General features: G+C 38.1%; 1 protein-coding gene across 3 annotated transcripts in view; it reads left to right on the forward strand.

The window, feature by feature from the left end:
* The window catches only part of NFX1 (nuclear transcription factor, X-box binding 1), a 66,079-nt gene extending 50,045 nt beyond the window's left edge, over positions 1-16,034 (forward strand). For 2 of the 3 annotated variants that reach the window (XR_003572968.1, XM_027899349.1), the window contains 2 exons: positions 13,623-13,724; positions 14,929-16,034. Coding sequence is in view for 2 of the 3 variants with exons in the window: in XM_027899349.1 (XP_027755150.1) it covers positions 13,623-13,724; positions 14,929-15,004 (178 nt within the window). In the remaining variant the exon portion in view is untranslated. Of the gene's footprint in view, positions 1-7,816; positions 7,963-13,622; positions 13,725-14,928 lie in introns of all 3 variants that reach the window. The other variant, XM_027899348.1, reaches the window with a different exon arrangement.
* The last annotated feature ends 9,891 nt before the right edge of the window (positions 16,035-25,925 follow it).

Below are 25,925 nucleotides of genomic sequence, written 5' to 3' on the forward strand. Positions count from 1 at the left end.
TCACCTTGGTCTGCACCACGGGCTACAAGGGGCCACAGCTCTGAGTTCTTCCCCTGCTCCCGTAGGGTCCCTCCTCCCCCTCCTTCTGCACTGACCTTGGTGTCTACCTTGTTGTCCCACGTTCTCACTCCACTCTTCCCTGGCTGGAATTTCTTCTGTGCAACTCTCCTCTGTTCTTAAATGTATTATCACAGAGGCATTACTATGCCAGCTAATTGGCTTGGCCTTGGACAGTGGCAGGAAGTCTGTCCTGGAGCCGGCTATCATTGGCTCCATAGGACAGGGGAAGCTTCTAGCAGCTTCTAACAGGAGGCACCTCTGTAGCCCCCCCCCCACCAAAACCCACCCACAGAAACCTACAAAACATGTGGCTTAGAGATGACTTCTGGGATGAGCTGTTACCTTGAGCTCTCTAGAGACCAAGGTGAGACTCACTGGCCTGTAGTTACCTGGGGTCCTTCTTCGTGCCCTTTAGGAAAGACTGGGGTGATATTTGCTTTCTTTCAGTCCTCAGGCTGTTTTACCACTTTTCCCTTATTTAAAATTTTTCAAAGCAAACACTAAATACAGAGCTATCTTCCTGAATATCCCAACTACCACTGCTTTCTTACCAGAAATCAACCTGCACAAACATGCTCTTCACATATATCTTCCCCTTTCTCCATTCAGTTCAGCTACATTTCTCTTCAGTTCTCCATTCATTTACAGCTACATTTAACTCCACTTTTTCCTGCTGCTTGGGCCATAAATCCAAAACTTTCTGAATTGCTTCTTTTGCTAGCATAAAGGCAACTTGCTGTTCACTCCCCATTCAAACTCATGTTTCTTCCTCATTACTTTGCATCCCTTGTTACTTTGTATAATGGGTGAAAATCTGTCCTAGATTTGGAATGTGTTGTCTTCAAAATCCAGACAATCTGATAACCCTCTGCATCTCATTCTTACTACAAGGTACTGCAAAATCTAAAATTTTTTGTTGGGTTGTAGGTAATGTCCACAATGCCACTGAATTCCCAGAAATTTCACTGCTTGGGATAGTCCTTGAATTTTAGTAGGATTTATCTCCCAGCCTTTTTGTTTCATGTGATCCACAGCCAGTTCCAGCATCTGTTGTATTTCTTCCTCACTGTTTCCCTTAACTAAAATGTCATCTATATAATGAGTTATTTGCATATGATGAGGCAGCTTTATTTCATCCAAATGCTCAGCCACTGTTCAGGGGCAGATTGTTGGACTATGTACCCACACCTGGGACAACCAGAAAAAACTGCTGACTAAAGCTGAAAACATTTCCCTACGAGAAATTCTGTTTCCATTCCCTTTAGAGCTATCTCTAGTATCTCGGTTTCCTGTACTGCCTCCCAGCCCCCATTCTCCAAGGCCACCTAGCTGCTGTATTTTTTCAATTACATCACAGAGGGGATTTCCCATCATGTTAATCTAAAGTTTTTGTATGCTGCTGGGGAAGTCATGATCACCTTATTTCTCCTAGGAACAGACAAAGCATGCTGTATCATAACAGTCAACATCTCCTGTGAAAATTGCTGACTTCATCTCCCATTCCTTTAATCATTGTACATAATTCCACAATGTATACCATGCACGCTCAACTCCAGTTGGCCCATCATTTTCTGCGGTATATTTATTACTGCATCCCAAAGCAGCCAAAGCTAACAGATGAGCATCATTAACATTATTCCAAAATGCATCCTGCACATACGAATCTGAACTCGAGATTAAAAACTTCCTGGAATCCCCCAAATCGAGGGTGACCCCTGACGCTTCCTGATCATGCAAACGCACCATCCAAGTTAGTAGAGATTCTTCCGGTCTCTGTTTAAACCATTCAGTTATATGATTTACTTCATTTTGAGTATAATCCTCCACCACATCCCTTCTTATCGGCTGCCCATCAGCCTCTAATTCCATTTTCAGTCTCCATGATGGTCTGACATCTAGGAATTCATCTGTGGAACCAACCTCATCACTTGGAAGCAGATGCATAGAATAGTTGTTTGTTATCACTTAAGAATGATTTGCCCAGTGTTGTGTTGCCTGTGGTTATCTGATTTTACATATTCCTTTATACACTACCTTTATCATACACACATATGTAGGCAAGTGTGGACACACATATATATTCCTACATATAACTGCGTATACCAAATATATGCTTATACTAAAATCAAACCACGATATGTAATTATGTTAAAAAAGGGCAACATAGGCCTTCAATTTGCAATATACAATCTATTAGTGACATCAAATATGCCAGAACGAGAGTACTAGAGAGCTCAGGAGTATCTCCAATGCTTTAGTTCTCAATGGAAAAAACAACTGTTTGTTAAATAATGATTCTGCGAAGCAGACAAATTATGTCTGCTAAGGAGCATCTACATTGCAGAAGAGAAGTTAAAAATGAAAACAAACCACAGTCTTTTCCCAATCTGACCTAAAGGGAGAATTGCCCAGTGTTTACTTAGCTTTTATCATGATCAGGATGAACCAGTTAACTTCACATGACAATTCAGTATCTCAAGGATCAGTCCTGTACCATCCTACCCCTCAGGCTATAGGTAATTGCATAAGGTACAAGAAGTTCTCAGAAATCAAGTTATATTTCAAAAGGGAGGAGATTTCTTTGTGAACACCAAAGGCAAGTGATACAAGCCTTGAAGCTTGTTATCCATCTGTTATAATGCAAATTCAGATAAGAAGTCATTCTTTCATGAAGTCATCAATTGGGAAACCCAGCAGTTACCTGATGAATTCCATGACAATTCTCATGTTCTGTTCCTAAAAATCCTCTATTTAGTTATATATTAATTTTTACAAGGCTGTCAAAATCTGCCTTGAAATGTTTAGATTACTGATTACCCATTTTCTGTTTAGATGCCCATTTTACATCTGCATTTTTCACATTGCTTACAAACCTCCTGTGTTTCTGCATGTTAAGGCCATTTGGTAACAATGAGCCCTGCTACATGAGGCTGTAGTTGTTTCACAGAATCACAGAATGTTTGAAGTTGATAGGATCCTCTTGATACCATCTTGGAAAACCCACTATGCTCAAGCAGAGCCATCTAGAGCCAGTTGCCCATGACAGCGTAGAGATAGCTTGTGAGTATCTTCAGGAATGGAGAGGCCACAAGCTCCCAAGGCAACCTGTGCCAGTACTCAGTTATTCTCACAGCAAAAAACAAGTGTTTCCTGATGTTCAGAGGGTACCTTCTGTGTCTTAAGTTTTTGCCCATGACCTCTTGTCCTGTCACTGGGCTTCATGGAAGCGAGCCTGTCTCTGTCTTCTCTGCACCCTCCGTTCAGGTATTTATGGACACGGATGATATCAGCCCTGAGACCTCTGTTCTCCAGACTTAGTTCTCTCAGTTCTCTCAGCCTTCTGTCAGTGCAGAGATGCTCCCATCCCTTAATCACCTTCATGGCCCTTCGCTGAACTCATTCCAGTACACCCATGTCTCTCTTGTACTGAGGAGACCAGACTGAACACAGTACTTCAGGGGTGGCCTCAGCAGTGCTGAACAGAGGAGCACCTCCCTCAGCCTGCTGGCAAAACTTTGCTTAGTGCAGACCAGGATATCGGTAGCCTTTTTTGCCACAAAGTGTGTATCGCTGGCTCGTGTCTGACTTGGTGTCCAGCAGCATCCCAAGCTGCTCTCCATCTGAGTGGCTCCCAGCATGTACTGGTGTGTGGGGTTGTTTCTCATCAGGTGCAGGACTTTGCACTTCTCCTTGCTGAACTTCCCAAGGTTTCTGTCAGCTCATTGTTTCAGCCTGTCAAGCTCTTGCTGGATGGCAGCACACCCCCTGGTCCATCAGCCACTCCTCCCACCTTTGTGTCACTGGCAAACTCGCTGAGGGTATGTTTTGCCCCATCAGGCAGATCATTAACAAAGATGTTAAACTGGACTCACCTGATATTGACTCCAGGGGTATACCACTGGTTGCCAGCCTCCAGCTAGACTTTGCACTGTTCATCACCACCCTCAGAGCCCAGCCATTCAGCCAATTTTCCATTCACCGCCCTGTCTGCCCATCCAACAATGGCCTGTTGTTTAGGGCTTTGAGGCTGTTATGGGAGACAGTGTCAGAGACCTCATTGAAGGCCTGGTAGACACTAGCCACTGCTCATCCTTCACATCAGTCCATCACTGAAGTTTATTGACTTGGTGAAGCCATACTAACTACTCCCAAGGAATTTCTTGTCACTGGAATTGGGTTTAAGGATGAGCTGCTTTGTCACTTTCTCAGAGATTGAGGTGAGGCTGACCAGCCTGTAGCTCCATGTGTCCTCCTTACCTGTCTTGAAGATAAAAGTAACAGCATGTATGGAGGCCATGCTCTGACTTCCTTTTCCTTAAAAATTGTGGCATGTATGGTGTAAAAGGGATTATTTCCCATGCACTGTAAAGTTAACTTTCTCCACTACTCAATCCTTCTTGCATAATTTTTTATTTTTGTGAAAGTCTGTCATGGGTTTTAGCAGCTGGAGGGGGCTATAGAGCGATTTCAGTTAGAAGCTACTAGAAGTTTCACTGTCCTATCCTATAAAGAAGTCAATGACAGCCAGCTCCAGGAGGAACTTCCTTGGTGATGGCCAAGGCTAAGCCAATGCAATGTGCTTTTGTGATAACATATTTAAGAACAGAGGAAGAGAAGCCTGTGGCGCAGAAGAAATTCCAGCCCAGAGAAGAGCAGAGGAGAGCGTGGGATAACAAGCAGACTCTGAGGTCAGAGCAGAAGGAGGGGGGAGGAGAGGTCCAGGGAAGCCTCCCTCTCCCCCTCCAGCAGGGGAAAGACTGAGAGCTGAGGCCCCTGCCACCTGTGGAAGACTGTTGGGGTGCAGACACCCCCCTGCAGCTCATGGAAGAGCCCATGCTGGAGCACATGGATGCATGAAGGAAGCTGTGATCCTGGGGGAGGCCTAAGGATAGAGCAAAGTCCTGCAGGAGACCTGTGGCCCATTGAGAGGAAAACCCATGCTGAAAACCAGTTTTCCCAGGTAGGATTTGTCTGGAATGACCCATGGGACAGCAGATTGAAGAGAACTGTTGCCCGAGGGGTGGATGGACCCATGGGGAGAGGTCCATCACAGACTGTCTCCCCTGGGAAGGGACCCCACAGAAGCAGGGGAAGGATGCAGAGCCATGACCCGCTGTAGTCTGTGGTGAAGACTATGGTGACGCAGGTTGTCCCCCTCTGCCCACAGGAGACCATCAGGGTGCAAAGACAACCCTCCCCTTCACCCGATGGAGGAGTAACACACAAGACAGCAGATTAGCAAGAACTGCTGTCCGAGGGGTGGACTCAAACTGATTGATTACAAAACCCCTTCCCATCCCCCTGCACTGCTGGGGGGAGGAGGGAAAACTTGGAAGAAAGTTTGTGAGGGGAAGGTGTTTGTTTAGGACTGTTTTATTTCCCACTCTCTAAGTTTTATCTTGTTAGTAATAAATTTAAGTTTTATTCCCTACATTGAGTCTGCTTTGCCCTTATCTATCCTTATGAATTCCTTGCTGGTTTTTGGTTGGTTTGGTTTTTTTCTTTTCTCTGCTGCTTTGCAAAGGGTGGTGAGAGAGTGGCTTGGTGGATATCCTGGCATCTAGCCAGAGTCAAACCACCACAGTCTCAGAGGCTTTCTTCTCTCTTGTGAGAGTTATGTTTCATCTTGCAACCCACAAGTTTATGTAACTAAAGATTGGATTAATATGTGTGATATGGCCTTATGTAGGGAGACTGGTTTTAGTTCTTCTATTATGATCCTCAGGTCTTCTTTATTCTTGAGTCTGTGTTTGGTTGTTTCTTTATTATGATTCCTAAATACTCTTTTAACAACAGATCTGGCTTGCTCTCTTTGTTTCTAGATGTAGAACTTTACTTATATTAAAAGTATTTTGCATGCTTATCTATCAAGCATTCATGTAGCTCTGCCTATATCAGTACTGTGTTTTTCAAACTGATTACTGTTACTTATGCTTACACATTTTACTGTTACTTTTTAATGGTTTTTTACATTGTGCCTTTGGAGAGACCCAGTTCAGCTTAACTGGATAACTGAGTAATAAAAAGGATTTTGTTACTTACAAGTTTTAGTATTAATATGGTTCAGCTCTGTTTATCACATATGACTTTGCTTGCCTCACAAACATCTGTTGCCCTACACTTACCAGTATGTGCTCATCTAGCATAGCAGAAATTGTTGTGATTGATATGTGTAAGCAGAGCAGACAGGAAGCGTGTATACCTAGCTCTGTCTGTGTATGGCCAGGAATTCTGATGTTTTTCAGAGCATGGAACCATCACTACTTTTTTAAAGTAAGCGTACTCATTTTCATAAATAGGTACAGAATCTATAGAATTCTTCATTCAAATGTTTGTTTGTGTGCTGCAAGTGTCGTAACAGCTGGGAGGTTTATTACTGTTTATTGCAAAGTAAAGATTATATCCTGTCAGCATGTGATTACCCCGAAGACCTAATGGAAATGGTTGACTAGTTTCAGATCCAGTTACTGTTTATAACTTAGCAATTTTACAAACTAAGAGGAGACAAATATTAGCCCTCTATTTTCCCAGTAGCTGCAGTGTACCTCTGATGCCTTGCTCTATTACATGTGGTAGTCCTTACACTAATTTAGGTGGTTGACCTTTTGTAAATCCACATTAATTATTGCCAGGGACCTTCTTCATGTACCTGAAAATGGATTTGAATTTTCAATTTGAATTGATCAGTCAATAGTTCTTGGGCTTTGTTTTGTGTTTTTTTGTTTTTTTTTTTAATACAGTTGCAACAATTACCTTTCTCTGGTCACCAAGTTCCTACTCTATTCTTTACAATCTTTCAGAGATGATGGAGAGTAGGACATCATCCTGCTCTCTCAGTGTTCTTATATGCACTGCCTAGAGTCTCATGAACTTACATAGGTTGAGATTTCTCTAGAAATCCCTGACTCGAACTTATTCTACTGCTGGTCATTCTTCTTCCCCTTGAACCTTCTCTGTAGATCCAAAGACCTAGAAGACCTTGTTGGTGATAACCAAGGCAAAAGCTGAAGCAGTGTCCTGAAGCACTGAGTGACTCATCCTCATACGTGTTTGTCATTACAAATTGATCATTCCATTAAGGATGGGGTGACTGACTTTTTGTGGGGGGCCCTGCAGAGGGCCCTTCTTTTTTCGTTCTTTTACTATTTGTGTAGTAATCAGCGTCAAATCAAGCATTATCAGTCTTTGTGAACTGAAATTAAAACTAGAAATTTGGGATTTTTTATTTAATAAAGAATCTATTGATGCCATTATATCAGGGATTTTGCAGATAAATAGCTTCTTGGGTAGAGGGAGGTGATTGATATATTTGACACCCTTGCAGCTATCTGCAATATGTGCACTGCAAAGCCAGTCTGAAAAATAAAATTAGATATCATGCAAATTGGCAGATCATTTTGAAAAATAAAAATTCAGATAAAAATAATTTTATATTGCTTCTTTGGGATGTAAGTAGGATGACTATAATCAGGATTTGTATTTCAAACTTAAAAGATACCCCTGCTTGGGTGTGTGTATACTTTGAGGTGATGGAAATAATAGAGAACGTATAAGTTAATTTTTTAAATTAACTAAGTATTTTCAGATGAGCTTCCTGTAAATACTGAGGTCTTAGCAATTTGTGGTAGTAATTATGTCATAGCAGCAAAATTTTAGAGGTAAAAGCACTTCTTTTTTCTTGTTTTCTTTTCCCTGGCTTCCCTGAAGGAAAACTTCACCTTTTTTTTCTTTTCTTAACCTTTTCTCTTGAATTCAGGGCAAGCATACAAAGAAGAGTCATTGTTACCCACCAATGAACAGAGATCACCGCAGAATCATCCATGAATTAGCTCAGGTTTATGGTATTGAAAGTGTGAGCTATGACAACGAACCAAAGCGCAATGTTGTTATTACTGCAGTGAAGTACGTAATTCGTTATTGCTTTCAAATCTTTTAAGCATAGTTTAAGTAATTGGATGTTTTTATCACTTACCAGAATGAGTTTATTTACAATGTAATTTGAAAAATGCACTGATTTCTAGTAGAAATTTTTTTAAAGTGGTTTTCGAATTGATAGTTTAATGGGCTTCTATTTCTACTACTCAATTATATCTTCAGAGAAGAAAACACAATTAGAAATAATAAAGCTAAGAAAATATTTTGCCAGGTTTTCCATTCTCCTTTGCAGTAACTTTTTGTCATCAGCTAAATTTGATAGACGTATCAAAGAAAATACGTAAAAACATTTTATAAAAACTAATTGATAGGTTGAGAAATCATACATAAAATTTACATCACCTTTGATAAAATCTGGTTATTGTAACATATTAATTCTCCATCTATCTGAACCTACCACAGAGTATGCTACCTCTAGTTAATGGACTGCAAATTGAAGAGATTTCTAAGCAAAAATGGAAATATTTGGAGAAGACTCACGGAAGGCAGTTCATATTAGAAAAGAAAAGGAAGGAAATAAAGGGGGAAAGCAAGGTGATTGTACTGGAGACATAGTATGGGACTGTTTCCAGTGTCAGGGCTTTGTTGATTCTGCTCCTCACTCAACAGCATATTTAGTTTAGCACTGTCAGATTGTGATTCTTTGACAACCAGTTGTTTTTAACTGTAGTCATAAGAAACCTGTCACCTTCTGTGCTACTAGAGTGCCATGAAATGTTCCTGAACTTGTTTATTTGTTGGTAGCTTAGCTACAATCTTGATTTCTTCCAAGAGAGATGGAGCATCACTTTGATTTTACAATGTAAGATACTTTTTGTTTCAAGTACAGAAGATGAGAAAAAAGATCATACTTGAAAGAACTTACCTAAGAAAAATAAATAGATGGGTGTAGAAAATAATGAAGACGATAAAATGCCAGAAAAAGGAGCAGGACAGATGACTGTCCTTTAAAAGCAAAGGCATATCCTGCATCTTGAGAACGGGAGGCCCTCGTCTATGGTTTTAGAAGAGTTTGCACTCTTGCTCCTTGCCTTGTGTTGTTCAGGGAATAGCATACTGCACAGAATTTACATGCTTCTGTTTCATCACTGCTACTCTTAAAAGACATTTGGTGGTCTACTAAGAATATTCTTCATCTGCATAGCAATATTTCTTCATGCAGTGGATTCATCTAAAGCTTCTTTTTAATTGTCTTTTTATTTGCCACTTCTTCTAGACATAAAAAACATTGTAGCCTCAGACAAGTGATAGGCCCAAGTTCCATGCTGATATTCTTGAGTGTTTCACAACAGCTTCTTCAATTCCAGGAGCTAGTAATCACTGGAAAGTCATGTTTCATTCTGTTCTCAGCATTCTCTGTGGATTTCTATCATGAGTTCCTTCCTGTATAAATAATGCAAAATAAATCAGGCTAAAAGACCATTCCTCCTCTTCACACTCCCCCATTGTGGCACTGAAATGGTAACATCACCATACAAGTAGGGCAGAGGAGTGAGGAGGTCTCCTTGGTGCTTAGAAAGCTTCCTCTAATCAGGCTTCTTCCTCTTCGGGGTATCTAGGAGCAAATGCCATAAAACCTGCTTTACCCTCAGGCCTTGCCCCCATCACCTTTAGAACCACTGCATTAGAATCACTGATGTACAGTATTGCCCATGCGTAACCACGGAGAAGATTATTCCCAGTATTGATAATTAAGCTTGATCTGAATTACAGTTTTGGTGTCATTTGAAGTGTAAGACCCCTAGTGAATCCTTGCAAGTGCCTTGCCCTTCTCTGTAATTCCCTCTTGGTCATCTTTGCAGTCTCCGTCTTTTTAGCCATTGAAATACCACATTCTCTCTGAACTTGGTTTAGAGGTAATGTCCAGACTGCTATGGTGAAAAGTGTAAAGCTTTCCTCTCCAAGCACACACATTTGTTTCACTGTTCTTGTCAGTGGTTTTTTTGAAGTCTTTTACTCATATGAATTTCCTCTTTCTCCAAATAACTCTGATTACAGAGCCTGTTAAAGGAGTGTCTGCTTGTTGTTATGTAGTGACCACTGTTTAAACAGCTTGTATGGACTTGAGACATCCTGGAAGTGTTTTTGAGAGCAGTCATCCCTGTAAGACCCATCCTTTTCCTGTTCTTTCCAGGAAGATACAGATACAAAATGGACTTTTCAATAAGGTAGCAGCGTCCCATATAGTTCTTGCTGAGAAAGCCACATCCTGCCACAGTCTTATTTGAGAGCCATTTCCTTCATTATTCCACCCAAACTGTATCAATTTTTGGAGACATTTTTCACAAAAATCTGCTCTGTCTGAAAGCTGATAGATCAATATTGCAAGACTACATGGAGTAAGTATGGACAGATTAGTGGCAAAGAATTTTGTAGTAGTTCATACCAAAACAGATCAGTGCTGATCCATCCTGTAGTTATGAAAATTAAACTTGCAGTCTTGAAGGAGAAGATAAATTTAATCCTGATTTCCACAATTCACTTTTATACAACAGGCCATCCTGTCAGCACTAGCAGTGCCTTAAAATCAATGGATAGTTTATGTTATTACTTTCCCTGTACTGCTGTTAAAAATTTTTCATCTTAACTTTGTTGCTTGAGGCAGGCAGTTGGTTTTTTTCCTTACTTGAGAATAGTTTAAGGAAATGAAGAATGGCAACTTCCATATCAAAATGTCCGAAGTACTTGCAGACCCTATTGGTTTCATATCCACTGTTCTGTTACAACTGATGCTAGATAGCCATGGCAGGTTAGGAAGAGTCTGCTTTCTTTCTTATTTCTGGTAATTAATTAGACAAAGTAGCTTTTCCCCCAGCATACATCTCTTTAATTGAATTCAGTTGTTTGGGTTTTTTCCACATGAGCTAAATGTGGATGACTGTTTAATCTTTTTTTTTTTTTTTTTAACCAATCAGTTCGCAGAATTTTAGGGAAATTGTAGTCAAGTCTAATTTTGTCCCATGTGTCACCAAGGTATGCAGGAAGTGGTATACATTTTTCTGTAGTGTGAGTTGATGGATTTTTGTCTCTAAAACCTCTGTCATTTCCTGGATAAACAGTCTGCTGTGTATCTCTTCTGCTTTTTATTGGAGGGGCGCTAAATTTTGTCAAAGCTAAAACAGGTTTAGGCCTTGATGTGACCAAAGCAAATTTGTTTCCATGCTCATCTCTAACTGTCCACAAGGCTTTGATCCCTCCTAATTCTTAAAGGTTTATTATATTAATCTTCTGCATCCTGGGAAAACTTAACTTTAGGGCAAAGCTGCTGATTTACTTTCTTGAAATGCAGGAACATTCTCTTTTTTTCAGTAAGTTTTTTTTTTTTTTAGCTAATTGTAGAAATTAGTGCACATGTATTCTTCCAGGTGTTCTGTTTTCCTGCATTCCAGAGCCCTCACTTATTTTCTTTTTTTTTTACTATACAAGTGAGGTTTAATCTGATGTTTTAGAGTAAGGATAGACACCTTGGAGAAGGGCTTTCTAGCCTTTCTTTTTTTATTTACCGCCAGGCAATTTGCTTTCCATGGTTTTGCACATCACAGTTTATAAAAATGAAAGAAGACAGCAATACATTCTTCCGTCTACCTTTGTTCTCCTGTTCATCTTGTAGGAATTCATTGAGTAAGAGTGTAATGTAATTACTAATGTAATTAGTAAGAATGTAATGCAATTAGTAAACACAAAGAATTTCATGGTCTGGAGGAGTTTATTTAAAAGTGCATTAATGAAGTAAATAAGGAGGAAACATTATTTAGTGCTTGACACAGAATCATAGAATCACTGAGGTTGGGAAAAGACCTTTAAGATCGTTGAGTCAATTGTACTACCAAGTCTACCACTAGACCTTGTCCCTAAACAGCATGCCTACACATCTGAATACTTCCAGGGATGGTGACTCAACCACTTCCCCGGGCAGCGTGTTCCAGTGCTTGGCAACTCTTTTGGGGAAGAAATGTTTCCTAATACCCAATATAAACCATTCAGACAGAAATAGGAAAGCAGTTCAGTTTAGTGTACCAAGAAATAGTTTGGTCTGAAAATATCAGTAGCATGGGTTTAGAGGAAAAGGCAAAAGTATATGAAATGGAGCTTTACAAAGTTTAGGATTTTTGATTTATTCTTATCTGACCCCAGAAAAGATGAAAAAGAAACTGTGACTGGGAAAGGTGCTGATAGTGGAAGCTCTTTCAGTCTTGCAGTAAATCGTAACAGTCAAATAAAGCAAGTTTACTCTTGAAAGTCTCTCATGAATTTAGAGGAAATTTTAAGACATCTCCACAACCTAATAGAGATACACTGTGTTTGGTAATTATTTGGGTTTTTCTTAATGAAATGCCTTTTTGCAACAATCTTCCTAGGACTACTTTTTTTCCCTGGGTGTTGGGGGTTGTTTGTTTTCATATTTTTTTTTATATCCTTTCTCTTTCTCCAGCAAGTTCAGCCTTTGGCACAAACTGCCAACTGAAGTTGACCGTGATTCACAGCCAGTATATGTCTAAAGCATATAACTGGTAAAGTACACTGTCCTCCTATACTGGAGAAAATACTGCCCTGCAACCATAGCCATACAGTGACCCTTGCACTGCAGACGGGACAAGCACAAACTGGATGCTTCATTGTTTGGTGGCAATCATAATCATAATAGATTGTAACTAGTGTGGAGGATAGAAAGATTTGATTTTTTTCTTTCCCCTCTCTAATGCATAATGTTTTTTCTCAGATCTGGTTCACCTGTACTAGCTGACAAGGAAGAGGCAGTGTTGCTGCACTGTTCCTGGGAGAGTGCTGCTTAGCAGGGCTCAACAACCTCAACAGGTTTAACATGCCAGAGTCTGAGAAGGTGTTTCCAAACATTAGATAACATGTTGTGAAGATTTAGTGAACTGTGTTCTCATGATGCTAAGTTAAGCTTTTAAGTTGTTCCTTCTGATTTTTTATCTTTTTCTCTGAAAGGACAGATATATGTTGCCCTAGAATTTAAGTACTGCATTTTTTATATTATAACAGTTTGTGCACTTCATAGGAGAAGGGAGTTGTACACTTCATATGCAGAAAAGGAGTCTGAGTACCAGTGCTCAGATCTAGTAAGCTGCTTCCGCATCTTGTGAGAGGAAGAGGAGAGGCAGGCACTGATCTCTTCTCTTTGGTGACCAGTGACAGGACCCAAGGGTTGTGCCAGGGGAGGTTAAGGTTAGATAGTAGAAAAAGTTTCTTCACCCAGAGGGTGTTTGGGCGCTGGAACAGACTCCTCAGGGAAGGGGTCAGCACCAAGCCTGACAGCGTTCAAGAAGCGTTTGGGCAATAATCTCAGGCACATGGTATGACTCCTGGGGATGGTCCTGTGCAGGGCTGAGAGTTGGATCCTTGTAGGGCCCTTCCAACTCAGCATATTCTGTGATTCTGTGAAGGGACATTTAGAGTACTGGATATCTTCTTCTTGGTAATGAAAATGTACTTTGTGCACTGTTAGTCTCCATGGTTGGAAAATTAGGTATTTGAATAGATGATTTAAGTATACAGGTATGAACTCTGACAACAAAACTCTGCTTACAAATATTACTCTTTCCCAACTTCTTAATGAATATAATTTCCTATTGAATTAAATAATCTTTCTTTTATTTCTTTAGAGGGAAATCCATTTGTCCAAGCAATACCTTAACTTCTGTGCTAGATAAAGAAATGCAGAGCAGGCCTCCACCTCCTATTCCTCATTACAAACAAACAGATAGGTAAGGAATTCATTTCAAAACAGTATTTTTCAGTTTTGTGCTGAATTACCTGAGGAACAGGTTCCTGAGCTTCAGCTTTATATGCCCTGTGCATTTTTTTTTTCCTAATTCACACACAGCTCTGGAGCTTTCAGCAAGCACTAAGATATTCTTTTCACAGAAGTAAGCCTGAAATGAAATGAGAAGAAAATGTTGGATTGGCTTTGGGATACAGAGACAGTGATAAAACAAATATTATGGAGTTTTAAAATTATTTTATAATAAATATTAGATAGTTGGGAAGAGAGTGCCATTTTGGAGAGCTGAGAATATTTTTTTTTTTAACTTTAACCATTCTCTATACAAGAGTAATGTCTTACTGGCACAGTTTATTTGGACACGTAGTAAATGTATTTTTCTTGTGTAGATATGACTACACAGTTGGTTGAAGGTAAACTACCATTTTTATCAGATAGGGAAAACTACTGAAGGTGGGATATATAAGGCTTCCTGTTGAATAGTCTTAATAGAACAGTCTTTGCTTCGTATGACCTGCCAGCTTCAGATACCTGTAATTATTTTCATTTCCACTTCTGTGGGATTGCTGTCTTCAGTGGCCCTAATTCATGTAAAGAAGTTATGTGGCAAAATTAAATAAAGGGCTTTAGGCATGTATTGTAATTACTAGAAGTGAAATTTCTTTAGAGTACTTAATTCTAAAAAATCTTTTGGAAGATCTCATACTGTCTTATTGAAAAATTTTCTACAGTGTTTGGATTTGGTATTACCATGTATTTTTTGTTACTCTTGCTTTTAAAAGCAAGCACGTGTGATCATCAGCTCACTTTAACAGTATTTCTTTTGCTGTTTCTTTTAAAAAGGCATTTTTAACATTTAATCTTCAGTACAGTATAATTTTTGTAATAAATATTACAAAATTATTGTAAATTATATTTTCTGGTAAAACCCCGAAACAAATTTTAGCAATTCAGACATATTGATGTACATTAATTTAATAAAGTATATGTTTTTTCCAAAAATCAGTCAACAAAGGCTTTCTGGAGCATTAAGGTACTTCTGTTGAAACATAATTTAGAATTGCATGCCATTTACCAAAGCAGTATACATGTGCACACTGAGACATTATGTGAGTTTCTGATTTCAGTCTACTTTGTATCTTGCTTTTCATGCGTGTGAGTAACATCTAATATTCTTATAATTTCAGGAGTAGTGGAAATATTGGCTTATCCAAACCATTAAAAGAAGAGCCAGTAATTGACTACTTTGATGTCCAGGACTGAAGTGATTGATGTATAATCATTCAGATGTATCAGAATCATGCTGGTTATGATACAGAAGTTTAAAGGTGAAGATACTAAGTTATTGTGTGAGGTGCTTTTTGATTATCTGTCAAATGATCAGTTGTTCAGCATATTCATGATTTAACATCTAAAGTTAGATAGATTGTGATAGTTTAAAAATTATGCATTTTAACAGTTTACGTGAGTGCATAATATCTAATAGTAGTATAGCTTTTTAAACCTGGGTTTGTTGCAGTTTTTTAACTAATGTGCTGTCAGAATGATGTATATTTTTGGTGATGCCTTCAAAGCAAGAGAACTGGTGGTAATCAAATGTATTTTTGGGATATTAAGAACAACAATAAATCACTATGATTTATTTTGACAGACAGATCATACACAAATTTAAAATAGACCAGAAATAATATGTGATAAAAACACTGGTCAGAAAATTCTCAAAGTATTTTCATGTTTTATTAATCCCCTTTTGTGTTAAGGGGATAAATTTAGGAATTTGAGTTACTCTTTTACATGGAAGGAAATCTAAAACTTAAGTATGAATATATACATAAATGCCTGTTAAGAGCACAGACTTTCTTTAGTATCTGAAGAACTAGCATTTGGGGCAGGTAGGGATTACAAGTTACTTTACTTTATCTCAAATTTGATGTGTTAAGACAGAAAAAAACCCAAACAGGCAAAAACAAAGGAAAAAACCCAAGCCAAACAACAACAAACCCAACCCTACAACACAAGATTACTACTGTAACTTGGTTTAGTAGTACTTAATAACATCATCTTTGTTCAAGACCTTGAACAAAATCAAAAATCAGACTTTATATATATTTTGGTGTTCTGTGCATGGTTTTATTGGGGCTTACATATTTTTCTGTACTGTGCAAGCTTAAGATGAATGTGTGAGGTTTGGTTTAAGTATGTTATGAATTTGGAATAATATTTGTAAAATTTATAAGACCATCTGCCTAAACTGTTTGACAGTGGAAGATCTTTGTTTTATGGGAAATGCCATCAACAAAATGGGATGACAGTTTAAACACTGAAAGAGACCAGAGTGGTCTCATAGATGGTGAATTGTTTCCAGATCTTGATTTAAGATAGATGAGTAGCTCTCTGGGAGAGGAGATTGTAGGTCTAATTGGAAGAGGTGGTACAGCTCTGAATTTGAGTTATATCTGTTCTCTTGAGGAGAAGGGTTTTTATATTAATAACTTTAGGAACTCTGACACTGATGCACTCTTTTTCTTGATCCTTGTGGTTGCTATAATTAGCACTAGGTGAGTCCACTGCACTGCATCAGAGGCTGCTGCTAAAAGGGCCTTAGCATGAAGAAGAAACGGATGCAGCAGATGACTTGGTCATCTGTTGATTTAATTTTCAGCCAGCATGTTGTAGGGTGAGATTTGTTGCCAAGAAAATGGAAGGCAGTTATGCATGCTTAGATTCACTTAGAGTTATCATATGACCCTGAGCCTTAACTAGAAAGCATTCTGTGACTACATTCCAATGGAACAGCTCATGAAACACGAAAGAACAAGCAGCAAACTCACAGACTGAATCTGTCCCCCAAATGTTTTGAAAATTAAAATGCATGCTATTATCATTTATTTTTGTAGGAGTTTATTATTTCACATTTTTAAAAATGCAGTCTTAAACTTTTTGAAGCGCTTCAGGTAGAACAGGCACCCTCAGGAGTGTTCAGGCTTCTAATTTGTATGTAGTCATTTAAAGTGGTTTTATGTATTTTTGTCTAATACTTCGTGAACAGAAATGAAAAATGAATCAATACAGCTTATATTGCTGCTAATTTCTTAAGCAAATTACGGTTTGATTCTACAATGTGTAATGCCTTGGTAAGGTCAGCTGAAGAATAAGTTACTCTACATCTTTCCAGGAATGTATTTCTTCAATCCCTTCATTGTAAGAAGTGAGTATGTGTATGAAAAGCTTGCAGACACGTGCCGGCTCAGTGTGACCAAATGAAGGTTATTTCTGGTTTTGAAACTCAGAGCTATAGCACTGAGTTAATACAGCACGGATTTCAAGCTAGTAAGACCTTTACGGAGAATGTACATAGTTATACTGCAAAGGTAGGGTTCTGGACAGGAGCTGGTACGCATTTCCAGTGAACTGAGTTAGATGCATATACGCTGGAGCACATATAGACCCAACATTACAGAAAACCAAGGTGATTTAGTTTATAATAAATAGAATAAAGCTGAAGCCTTCTAACTTTTCACAGTTTCACATGAATATAGTCAAAACATCACATTTACGCCTCTGATTTGAAATTTAAAACTTAAAAGGTTTTCATAGCATTATTTTTAGCTCTGCTTTTTGGAATTCTCATCAGATTATGGCTTTAACAAAAAAATGTGAACCTTGTTGAGATGCACTTCAGCAATCAAGTATCTACCACTGCTTGTAATAAGAAAACAGAGGTAATCTTTAGCTTCTCAAGAATTATTACTGAATCTTTTAATACTGAGAAGTCATCCTTCCAATCACTAACCTCTTAACTACATGAATGTTAAAAGATTTTTATAGATCCATATGTCACACATCTCTAAATCATGGCTGTTGGAGCATACCTGTAGTTATGAAGCAAGTCACATGTGCCAAATCTTTCTTTTAATGCATTTTAATAACTTGGTTAAAACCGCAATACTATACATTTTATCCATGAAAGTAATACCAAAAAGAAAGTATTCATATTTTTCTCCCCAGAACAGTTACATTAGCCTCAAGGAATTCAGCAAAGGTTAACAGTGGTGCTGTCCTCTCTGTTTTGTTTGCTTTTGATGCAATGTATTGGTGACTTTCATATGGAATAGTAATAAAGGATGTCGTTTTGATATATGTGATAACTCATCCTTAATATTGCACGTGTGCCTCGTGGAAATATTTTCCAAATAGCTATTTTGTAAATCTGAGCTGGCCTTTACACCTTTTATCTAATAGAAAAATGAGTGGATAAAAGAAGTGCATCAATGAAGTCAGTGGCAAAAATCCTATTGACATTACTGGAACTATGACTTCAGCTTTGATTTGCTAGTAATTTTCCAGAGCCCTAAGAATAATATTGTTCCCTGTAAATTTATTTCAAAAAAGTACTTTGCAATAAACATCTTTTGAAATAAGTTCTGTGATGTCAGTTGGAATTCATGCAACTTCATGAAGTGCTTTTAAAATTGTGTATAAAGTAGGCAGCTACTATGGCATTTGGGCTCTGCTATTGCCTATCTGTGTTGTTTAACATGTTTAAAGTGCTCTGAATATTCAGTGCATGGGTTTAACTTAATATTGTATAAGATGTATAAGTAGACTTCAATACCACTGTTTCTGTGGCAGTTTTGTACAGTATCTGCCTCATAACTAAATGAGCAAAGTAAAATTGTTTTACAACACTTATTTGTTGATAGATTTATATTTTACTGGATTTTTTCAAGTTACTGATATAAAATTACTTTCTTTATAAACCTAAAATAAATCTAAATTGAAAGTTCAGTGCTTTGGAGTTGTTTGCAAACTTTGTCTTCGTATTCCAGAGTTGGAACACTGAGACATCACAGAGAAACAGTAAAGATTTAAATGGAAAACTGGGGAGTCCTTTTCCTCAAATTTTGAAATAAAAGTATGATTTCTTGAATTTGGTTTTTAAATGTGTGCTGTGTGGAGAATGAAGCAAGTAAAGAGGGCTGCCCAGGAAATGGAGATTGTGCTATCTTCTTGGAATTCAGAAGTACAGGAGAAATGATTTTAAATAGAAATATACATTTTGGTTATCTGAAAAACTCTTTATTATGTCAGCCTAAATGCTACTTGGCAATAAAATGTATGATTTTAACTGATAGTCCCTTCATTGTTTTTTGTCCACCATTCAGTTGTAATTGTGACTGTAAAGGAGGTTGGAGGGGAAGTGGGTACTAATGTAACTTTAAAGCCCCTTTGCTCATTAGGTGTAACAAACACAGAATGATAAATGGAGTTGGAAGGATGATGTAAAAACTTCATCATCAGAGTTCCATAAGTAACAAGAAGACTCAAAAAGCAAGCAGTCTGAAAATTAGAAGTTTGAGATAATTTGAACTTGCCTCCTCTGGAAAGTTTTATACCAGGCCATGCATTTCCAACAGCAAAACCTTGACATGATATTTCCGGTGAAGGGCAAGATGGCTTCAAAAATTCAGTGAGTGATCTGAGATTGAAGAATTCTTGAAAGACAGCTGGAAAGTTTTTGTCTTGCTGCCTCAGCTGCCATTAAGTTCAGACTTTCTTTTCAGGATATTTTTGGAGGATGAAGAAGGCATGCTGCAGGTGTATTAACATTGGAAAACAGATCTTAACTGGAAATCTTTGCCTGAAAAAAACACTTGCGTTTCATTTCAGGACTGTCATTGACTAGACGGTGACCAAATATCTCATCATTACCAGTGTGAGCAAATGGCAACAGAAGAGACAAATCAATTTTGTTTTCTGTTCACTTGTACATGTTGGATATATAATTAGATAGAATAATATTGTTCAAATAATGATGGATTTAGAGTATTTTAGTCTTTGCAGATGCTGAATTCCCAGCGGAAGTCTTGCTATTTAACAAGCTTTACTAAGATGCTGAATTCCAAAGATGGTTGATGTGCAAATTTTTGTCTATATACTTAATGGTTACTTAACCATGAAGAAGAATATCAGAGCCATTAGAAAGGGTATATTTATAGAGGCTGTATTTTGGATGCTCCTGAGCTTTAGACCAGGTTTCTTAGTCTTTGTTATCTCAGGATTTTTGAAGGAAGTAGTGCAGCATCTTTAGCAGTGGGAAAGACGTGTTGATGCTGTCCTTTGGTGTTATCCCATGAGGTATTGTTTCCAGCACTGTGGTTTTTTTGTTGTTTTGGGTTTTTTGTAGCCAGGTTGTCCAGTTTTACACCTCTGTGGAAATTACAGGTCTCTTTCACAATAGAAAATGTTTTTTACCACTGAAAGAATCTTTTTCAGAGCATAGATCAAGGCATAGCACCTTTCTAGTATTTCAGGGAATCCTCTAATTTTTTTTGGCTCCATTATGACCTGTTGTTGCCTTCTCTGGGTCTTTTTTTCAGTGAAAGGAAGGAGGGGCAAAATGTGTCTGTTGTGTAGAGATGTGTTTTGCTTGCCCCTCACAACTTTACTTTCTGTGTAGAAAATGTATTCTAGTCAGTGGACTAGAGGGCTTCATTTGTAAGGAGATGTAAGAAACTAAAATCATTATAACTATAAAGAAAAATTTATCTTAATAGAACACTTTTTATATAGGAGGTAGGAACCAAAAGGCTGTCCCTTTCAAATGTGTATGCAGGGTAAGATAACATGTTTTACAAGGGAGCATTATTTATTTATATCTGAGTTCTAGGAGATAAAAAGTTGTGGTGAAAACTGTTGGATGTATTGGATAGTTGTCTATCAAACAGTACAGTCAGGAAAGTAAATTCTGTCCATTCAAGTCACCTAGACAGCTTATCTTTTCTTTTAACAAGCAGTAAGGAATTTTCATAATTTACTGATTACCCAGTAAGTTCGATACCCCTTATTAACAAATGCTGTTTCAGGAAGTGTTAATTAAAATCTTCAATCAGTGCAGTAAATCCTGGGATAAGTACTGATTTAGGTTGGTGTTTAAATTCAGTATGTCGGCATCAAACAAGTGCCAGAGATCCTAATTAAGTATGTGCCTATGTGATTGCTTAGGAAGGACAGTTCAGCGGCTTAAATCAGAGTCTTATGCAATTCTAATTATATTCTATTGAAGTAGGCAGTGATTAAACAGGTATTGGATTGATGCAACTGAAATATCTATGAAATAATTGATGAATTTTTATATAAGGTGTTTATATAAGGTATTTTTGATAACTTCATTAGACATTTAAGGAGCACTACATCTTGCCTGTCAGCTGATATCTAAGACTTAGTAACTAAAGTAAGTAACGCACTAAGAAATAACAGAGAAAGCCTCATACAAAATAAATTAAATTTTATGGTTCTCTTGGTTTTCTCCAGTCCCCACCATGAGAAATTATTTTAATCTTCAGCCCAAATGCACACAAAGCTGTGCACTTGGAATAGAATAACCTGATGCAATTTTACAGGCTGGAGCTCATTGGCTAGATAGCAGCTAAGTAGAAAGACCTGAGAGCCAGGGATTCCTGGTGGACAGCTAGTTAACTGTGAGTTAGCAGTGCACCCTTGTGGTGCCACGCACTGTGCTGGATTAGTAAACACAAAGACAGCAGTTTGAGGGAAGTCATTACTCCCTTCTTCAGCACTTGTGAGATGACTTGTATCATACAGGGTCCAGCTATGGGTTCCCCAGTACAAGAAAGACCTTGACTGAACCAAGTCAAACAGAAAACACAGGCAGGAGTGCTTGATGTGACGTACATGGAGAGCTTGAAGTCACTGGGTTTGTCAGCCTCAAAAGAGAGAATACTAAGAGATCTTACTCAAACTTGGATAATGCATTGGGACAAAAATTCCCACTTTGGAAAGGAAGCTACTACTCATACATATGTCACCCCAAGTTATGGGAACAACATCTAGGACCACTGCATGGATACCCAGAACTTGCACTGTAGAAAGGTGGTAGCCCCATAAGAACAATTCTGTGACACTCCCTCCCACCAAGAAGCACAGGGTGAAGAAGGACCAATAGGACACTGCTGGATCCACTGGTGGTGACTATCTTCTGCTTGATCTCTCACTCCATCTATTCACTTTCCTTTTCTATTTCTTTATATTGCTCTACCTCACATTTACTATTAAATAAAATCAGTATTATTGAGTCCAGCATATGGTCTTGTTTGCACCTTAATTCAGGCAGAGGCATCTCTCATTAACTGGATCATAACAACCACCATTGCTGAAACCTGTGATAATATACCTTGGAAGCTCAGATGTAAAAATATGACAGCATCATCCATCTTTTCTATCAGTGACAGTTCTGAGAAGGTCTTCTGGTAATCCACATTTGCTAAGACTTTCAGACTAAAACCAGTAAACTACAAAAAATCATACATTTTTCCTTTCAAGCCCATTATTTTTAAGATCACACCATCAAGCAAACACACAAAAATAATTTCATTTATTAGTTTCATTGTAGCACACTTTCAGGAATAGTGGAGAAGGCAGAGAGCACTCTAACCCCTGTGTAGGAGACAATTACCAGCCAGAATAGAAGTTGCTTTCTATGTAACTGCATTAAAAATATATATATATATATATATATATATATATAAAAGATAAAAAATATGAGCATTCCGGTTCCCATTTGAGAACTAATAACCTAGAACTCTCCTGGCTATCTGCATTTAGGGACCAGACTCTTCATACCCATCACACTGACTTCAGAAAACAACTATCATGTGAGCTGTTTAGTCAGGTAAAACAATGCCCTTCTGTTTATGCAGTAAAAATTCAAAACTTAAGAAAGGTGAAAACTTGAAAGTTCAAAATTAAGACATAATTTCCTTGACTGAGGTAATTCAAGAAGACTTACAAGGCCTTGCTCAGTCCCCAACCCTTCTATACAGTTTTCTGAACTTCCATTTCAAAAACAGTTCAAGGTGTAATGTCCTAAATGATGGAGCAACTCAAACCAGGACTTGCCTTTGCATTACAGCATAGGCTTTATTCCTGTACGGTAAAACCAACTGATGTTGAGAGCTTACCTCTAAAGAAAGGCTGTGAGAACAGGTTGTTGTAGACATGTAAACAGTTTTTCTAAAATCAATCAGCATCTCTTAGCGTCCAGCACAATCTCTAGATAAGTGTGATCAGAGTCCATGTAGCAGGCACAACCTAACCTGTTTTCCTGGAATCCACCACAACTATGTTTGTCACTGAATTACAGTTAAATTAAAAACAAACAAAAAAATCTCTTTTAAAACCTGGCTCTTGTTTCTATGCTCTTTGGTCACCAAAAGATGCCATTTCAGCACCAGTTTCCTCCCTGCTTCAAACAGGTGAGAAATTCCCCGTGGTTCTTAGTTGGAAAGGTGCTATTTAAGCATGTTTTACTTCCTTGGGCTATTCTGATAGGTACTGTCCAACTGTACTCCACTGTATATGATAGTATACAACAGTATGGGGACACCGAGGCATGACAAAAAAAAAAGATCCACAGATACTATATATTCTCAGCTACTGGGAAATTATTTTTTCTAATAAACAGATAAGAGTTTTTCACTTATTTAGTTGAACACAATTCTACAAAGGTAATAGTTATGCTAATTAGTATTTCAGCATGACAAGGTGTATTATAATTTTAGTCAATATTCAAATTTGAAGCTTTAACTGTAGCCGTTACAATAGGTTACAGAAAGTCCTCATTTAGATTAACAGTTTTCTATTGGTTTGCAAGCTCATTAAGTTGGCTAGCTTCCTTGATACATAAAAGATATTTGCTCTCTTTATTGAGAAATAATTGGGCAGGTTGCTACTACAGTTCATAGAACTACTGATTCCATCTTTGTTTTACAACGCTCCAATAATGAGAAGAAAGACGTTGGCAGAGAAGCATAGGGAAATAAAAAGGAAGATAAATTACCATCTGAGAGCTTTAATTTCAATATTTTGGAAGCAATTTATATATTTTTAATGTAAAATTGATAGGTTTACTGTGTCGCTTCCAACTATGCCTATGAAGTCTCTGTATAGGTTAAATATTCTCAGTTGATAGTGATGGACAAGTTACAAGATAATGTTCAACTAAGATGAATACTTGATACTGGCATAATTTATGGAGGGAGAAGGTGTCAGCTGATTCTGAAAAATACTCCGATCTTTTAAGGACTCAATTATAAACAATAATGAACTATGTTAAGGCCATGTTCTTTGGCATTTTATACAACACATGAGAGAAATTCATGTGTCTGTGTCCAAGATGACATACTTCCCTTATAACACTAGTGCTGACACTAAGGCTAACACTAACTTGCTTGATCAATCATTATCTAATTTTTAATTTGAAAAATTCTTTAATGCTGGAATTAGAGCACCTTCAGACATGAAGAATTAGCCTGTCTGTGTAGATTCACTGCCCTTCAGACAAAGCAGAGAAGGACCTAATTTTGCCCATGTCCTCTGAGGGCCTCATCCAGCAGACACATTCAAAAATACGGCATGTAACAGTCAAAAGTTAGTTAACTAAAAACATAAGGTGAAGCACCTAGTTTATAATATAAAATGTTACTTGGAGTACTCCAGATGGATTCCAAACATTTATTGCTTGAGGGGATTCAAATGTGCCATTGTCCACGCCTCAAAATAATATTCTTACTGAGTATGCAAGAAGCTACTCCCCACTCTTTCTACTGTCCAGCAGAGAACTCACTCTTCCAAGGAGTGCATATCAGGGAACCAGGTAGTGTTGCTGCTCAGTGATGAGCAGTTCTCATTGGACAGAAGTGGCTCCTAGCATCGAGTTGAGCATAGTTTCCCTTCAGAAGAAAAGCAACGCAAATGGATTATGCAGATTTGTTTTTTTTTTTCTGACAAGTAAAAATTTTGTCAGCAGAACAATAAAACACAGTTAAAGCATAGTATCAAAGTAGTATCAAAACAAAGGTAATATTAAATGCTATTTTATCATCCTAATGTTTTTGCCTGCCACTTATTTGACATTAATGAACCCTTTACCTTTTTTTCTAATATGGTTCTACATATGGTTCTTCATTCTCCTCACTTATTTGGCATTATGAAAGTTTCACAAGTCATTCAGATTTTGGCAATGATTAACCTGCAATCCTTATGTTGCAAGTCAGCATCAACCGTGTCTGCTACTAGATGCCATTGAGAGAGAGCGGAGAGGCTATTAATTTTGGCAGAGGACAACTTCATGAGATATAATTGTTTTAAACACTTTTATGATGTTTTCCCTCCCCTAGTGGTTCAGCAATAACAAAGAGGGATAGCTGTATGTGAAAGTTATGCTAGTGTAAGCAAATGTTGGTTTTCCTACTTTCATCACAGGTATGCTTCAATAAAGAGAAGTTTGCAGTACAGGTTTGGTGTTTTTTTTTTTTCCTGTTTTAATTAATATACCTTTAGTGTTTCCTATATGGCATGGCAAACTATAGGACTTAGGTTTCATGATGTCCCCATACCATACAATACTGGCAAAGAGAGGCAAAAGTAGAAAGGAGAGAGCAGAAGTAGATGCGGAAGGCAACAGATACTATACCAAGCTTTCTAGTTTCCTTCTGTTTTTTTTTTTTGTTTTGTTAAAAAGAAAATTTTGTTGTGCCTAGTTGATGTGGGCTAGTGGTTGCTTTGTACAAAATCAGAAAGAAGTAGTGTGTGACCTCTGGAGGTCAGTTAGTGCAGCCTCTTACACTAAGGGCAGATTTTCAAGGGTAGATCAAGTTAACTCAGGGCCGCACTCAGACAAGCATCAAGAAACAGGCCTGAGCCTGGGGAAAGGGAATGCACACAGTGACAAAGGCTAGCAGGGCAGGAGATTCTCTAGCCAGAGACTGGTTCCACAGTGCCCAAGTGAGGCAAGCAGGCCAAGCTCTGGATCAACAAAGCTCATGATGAAGCATAGCTGTGATGAAACTTGAGGCAAGTACCTATGGCATAAGATTGCATAGGGACAAAAGGCCCAGGCCTGAACTTAAAGGGAGTCCCTTGACACAGGGGCAGTGTGAAGGTAGAAGTGTCTCAGGTGAGGCTGGTCAGTGCAGCTTCAGCCTATTAGTGCATTTGGGGTCCTGACAGCAAGTTTTAGATATCACAAAAATAGAGAAGGATGGAAACAATAGCTTTCTTTGCTAGGTTTCTTCATAAATGAGGATACTAAATCAGAATAAGATCACTCTCCAAACAGAGGAAATTCAGCTCTGCTGGTTGCGAAAAACCAATCCAAAGTCTC

The sequence above is a fragment of the Empidonax traillii genome, unplaced genomic scaffold (genome assembly GCF_003031625.1).
Source record: "Empidonax traillii isolate 1590-97213 ecotype Southwest subspecies unplaced genomic scaffold, ASM303162v1 scaffold659:size354235, whole genome shotgun sequence".
In the NCBI taxonomy this organism is placed as follows: domain Eukaryota; kingdom Metazoa; phylum Chordata; class Aves; order Passeriformes; family Tyrannidae; genus Empidonax; species Empidonax traillii.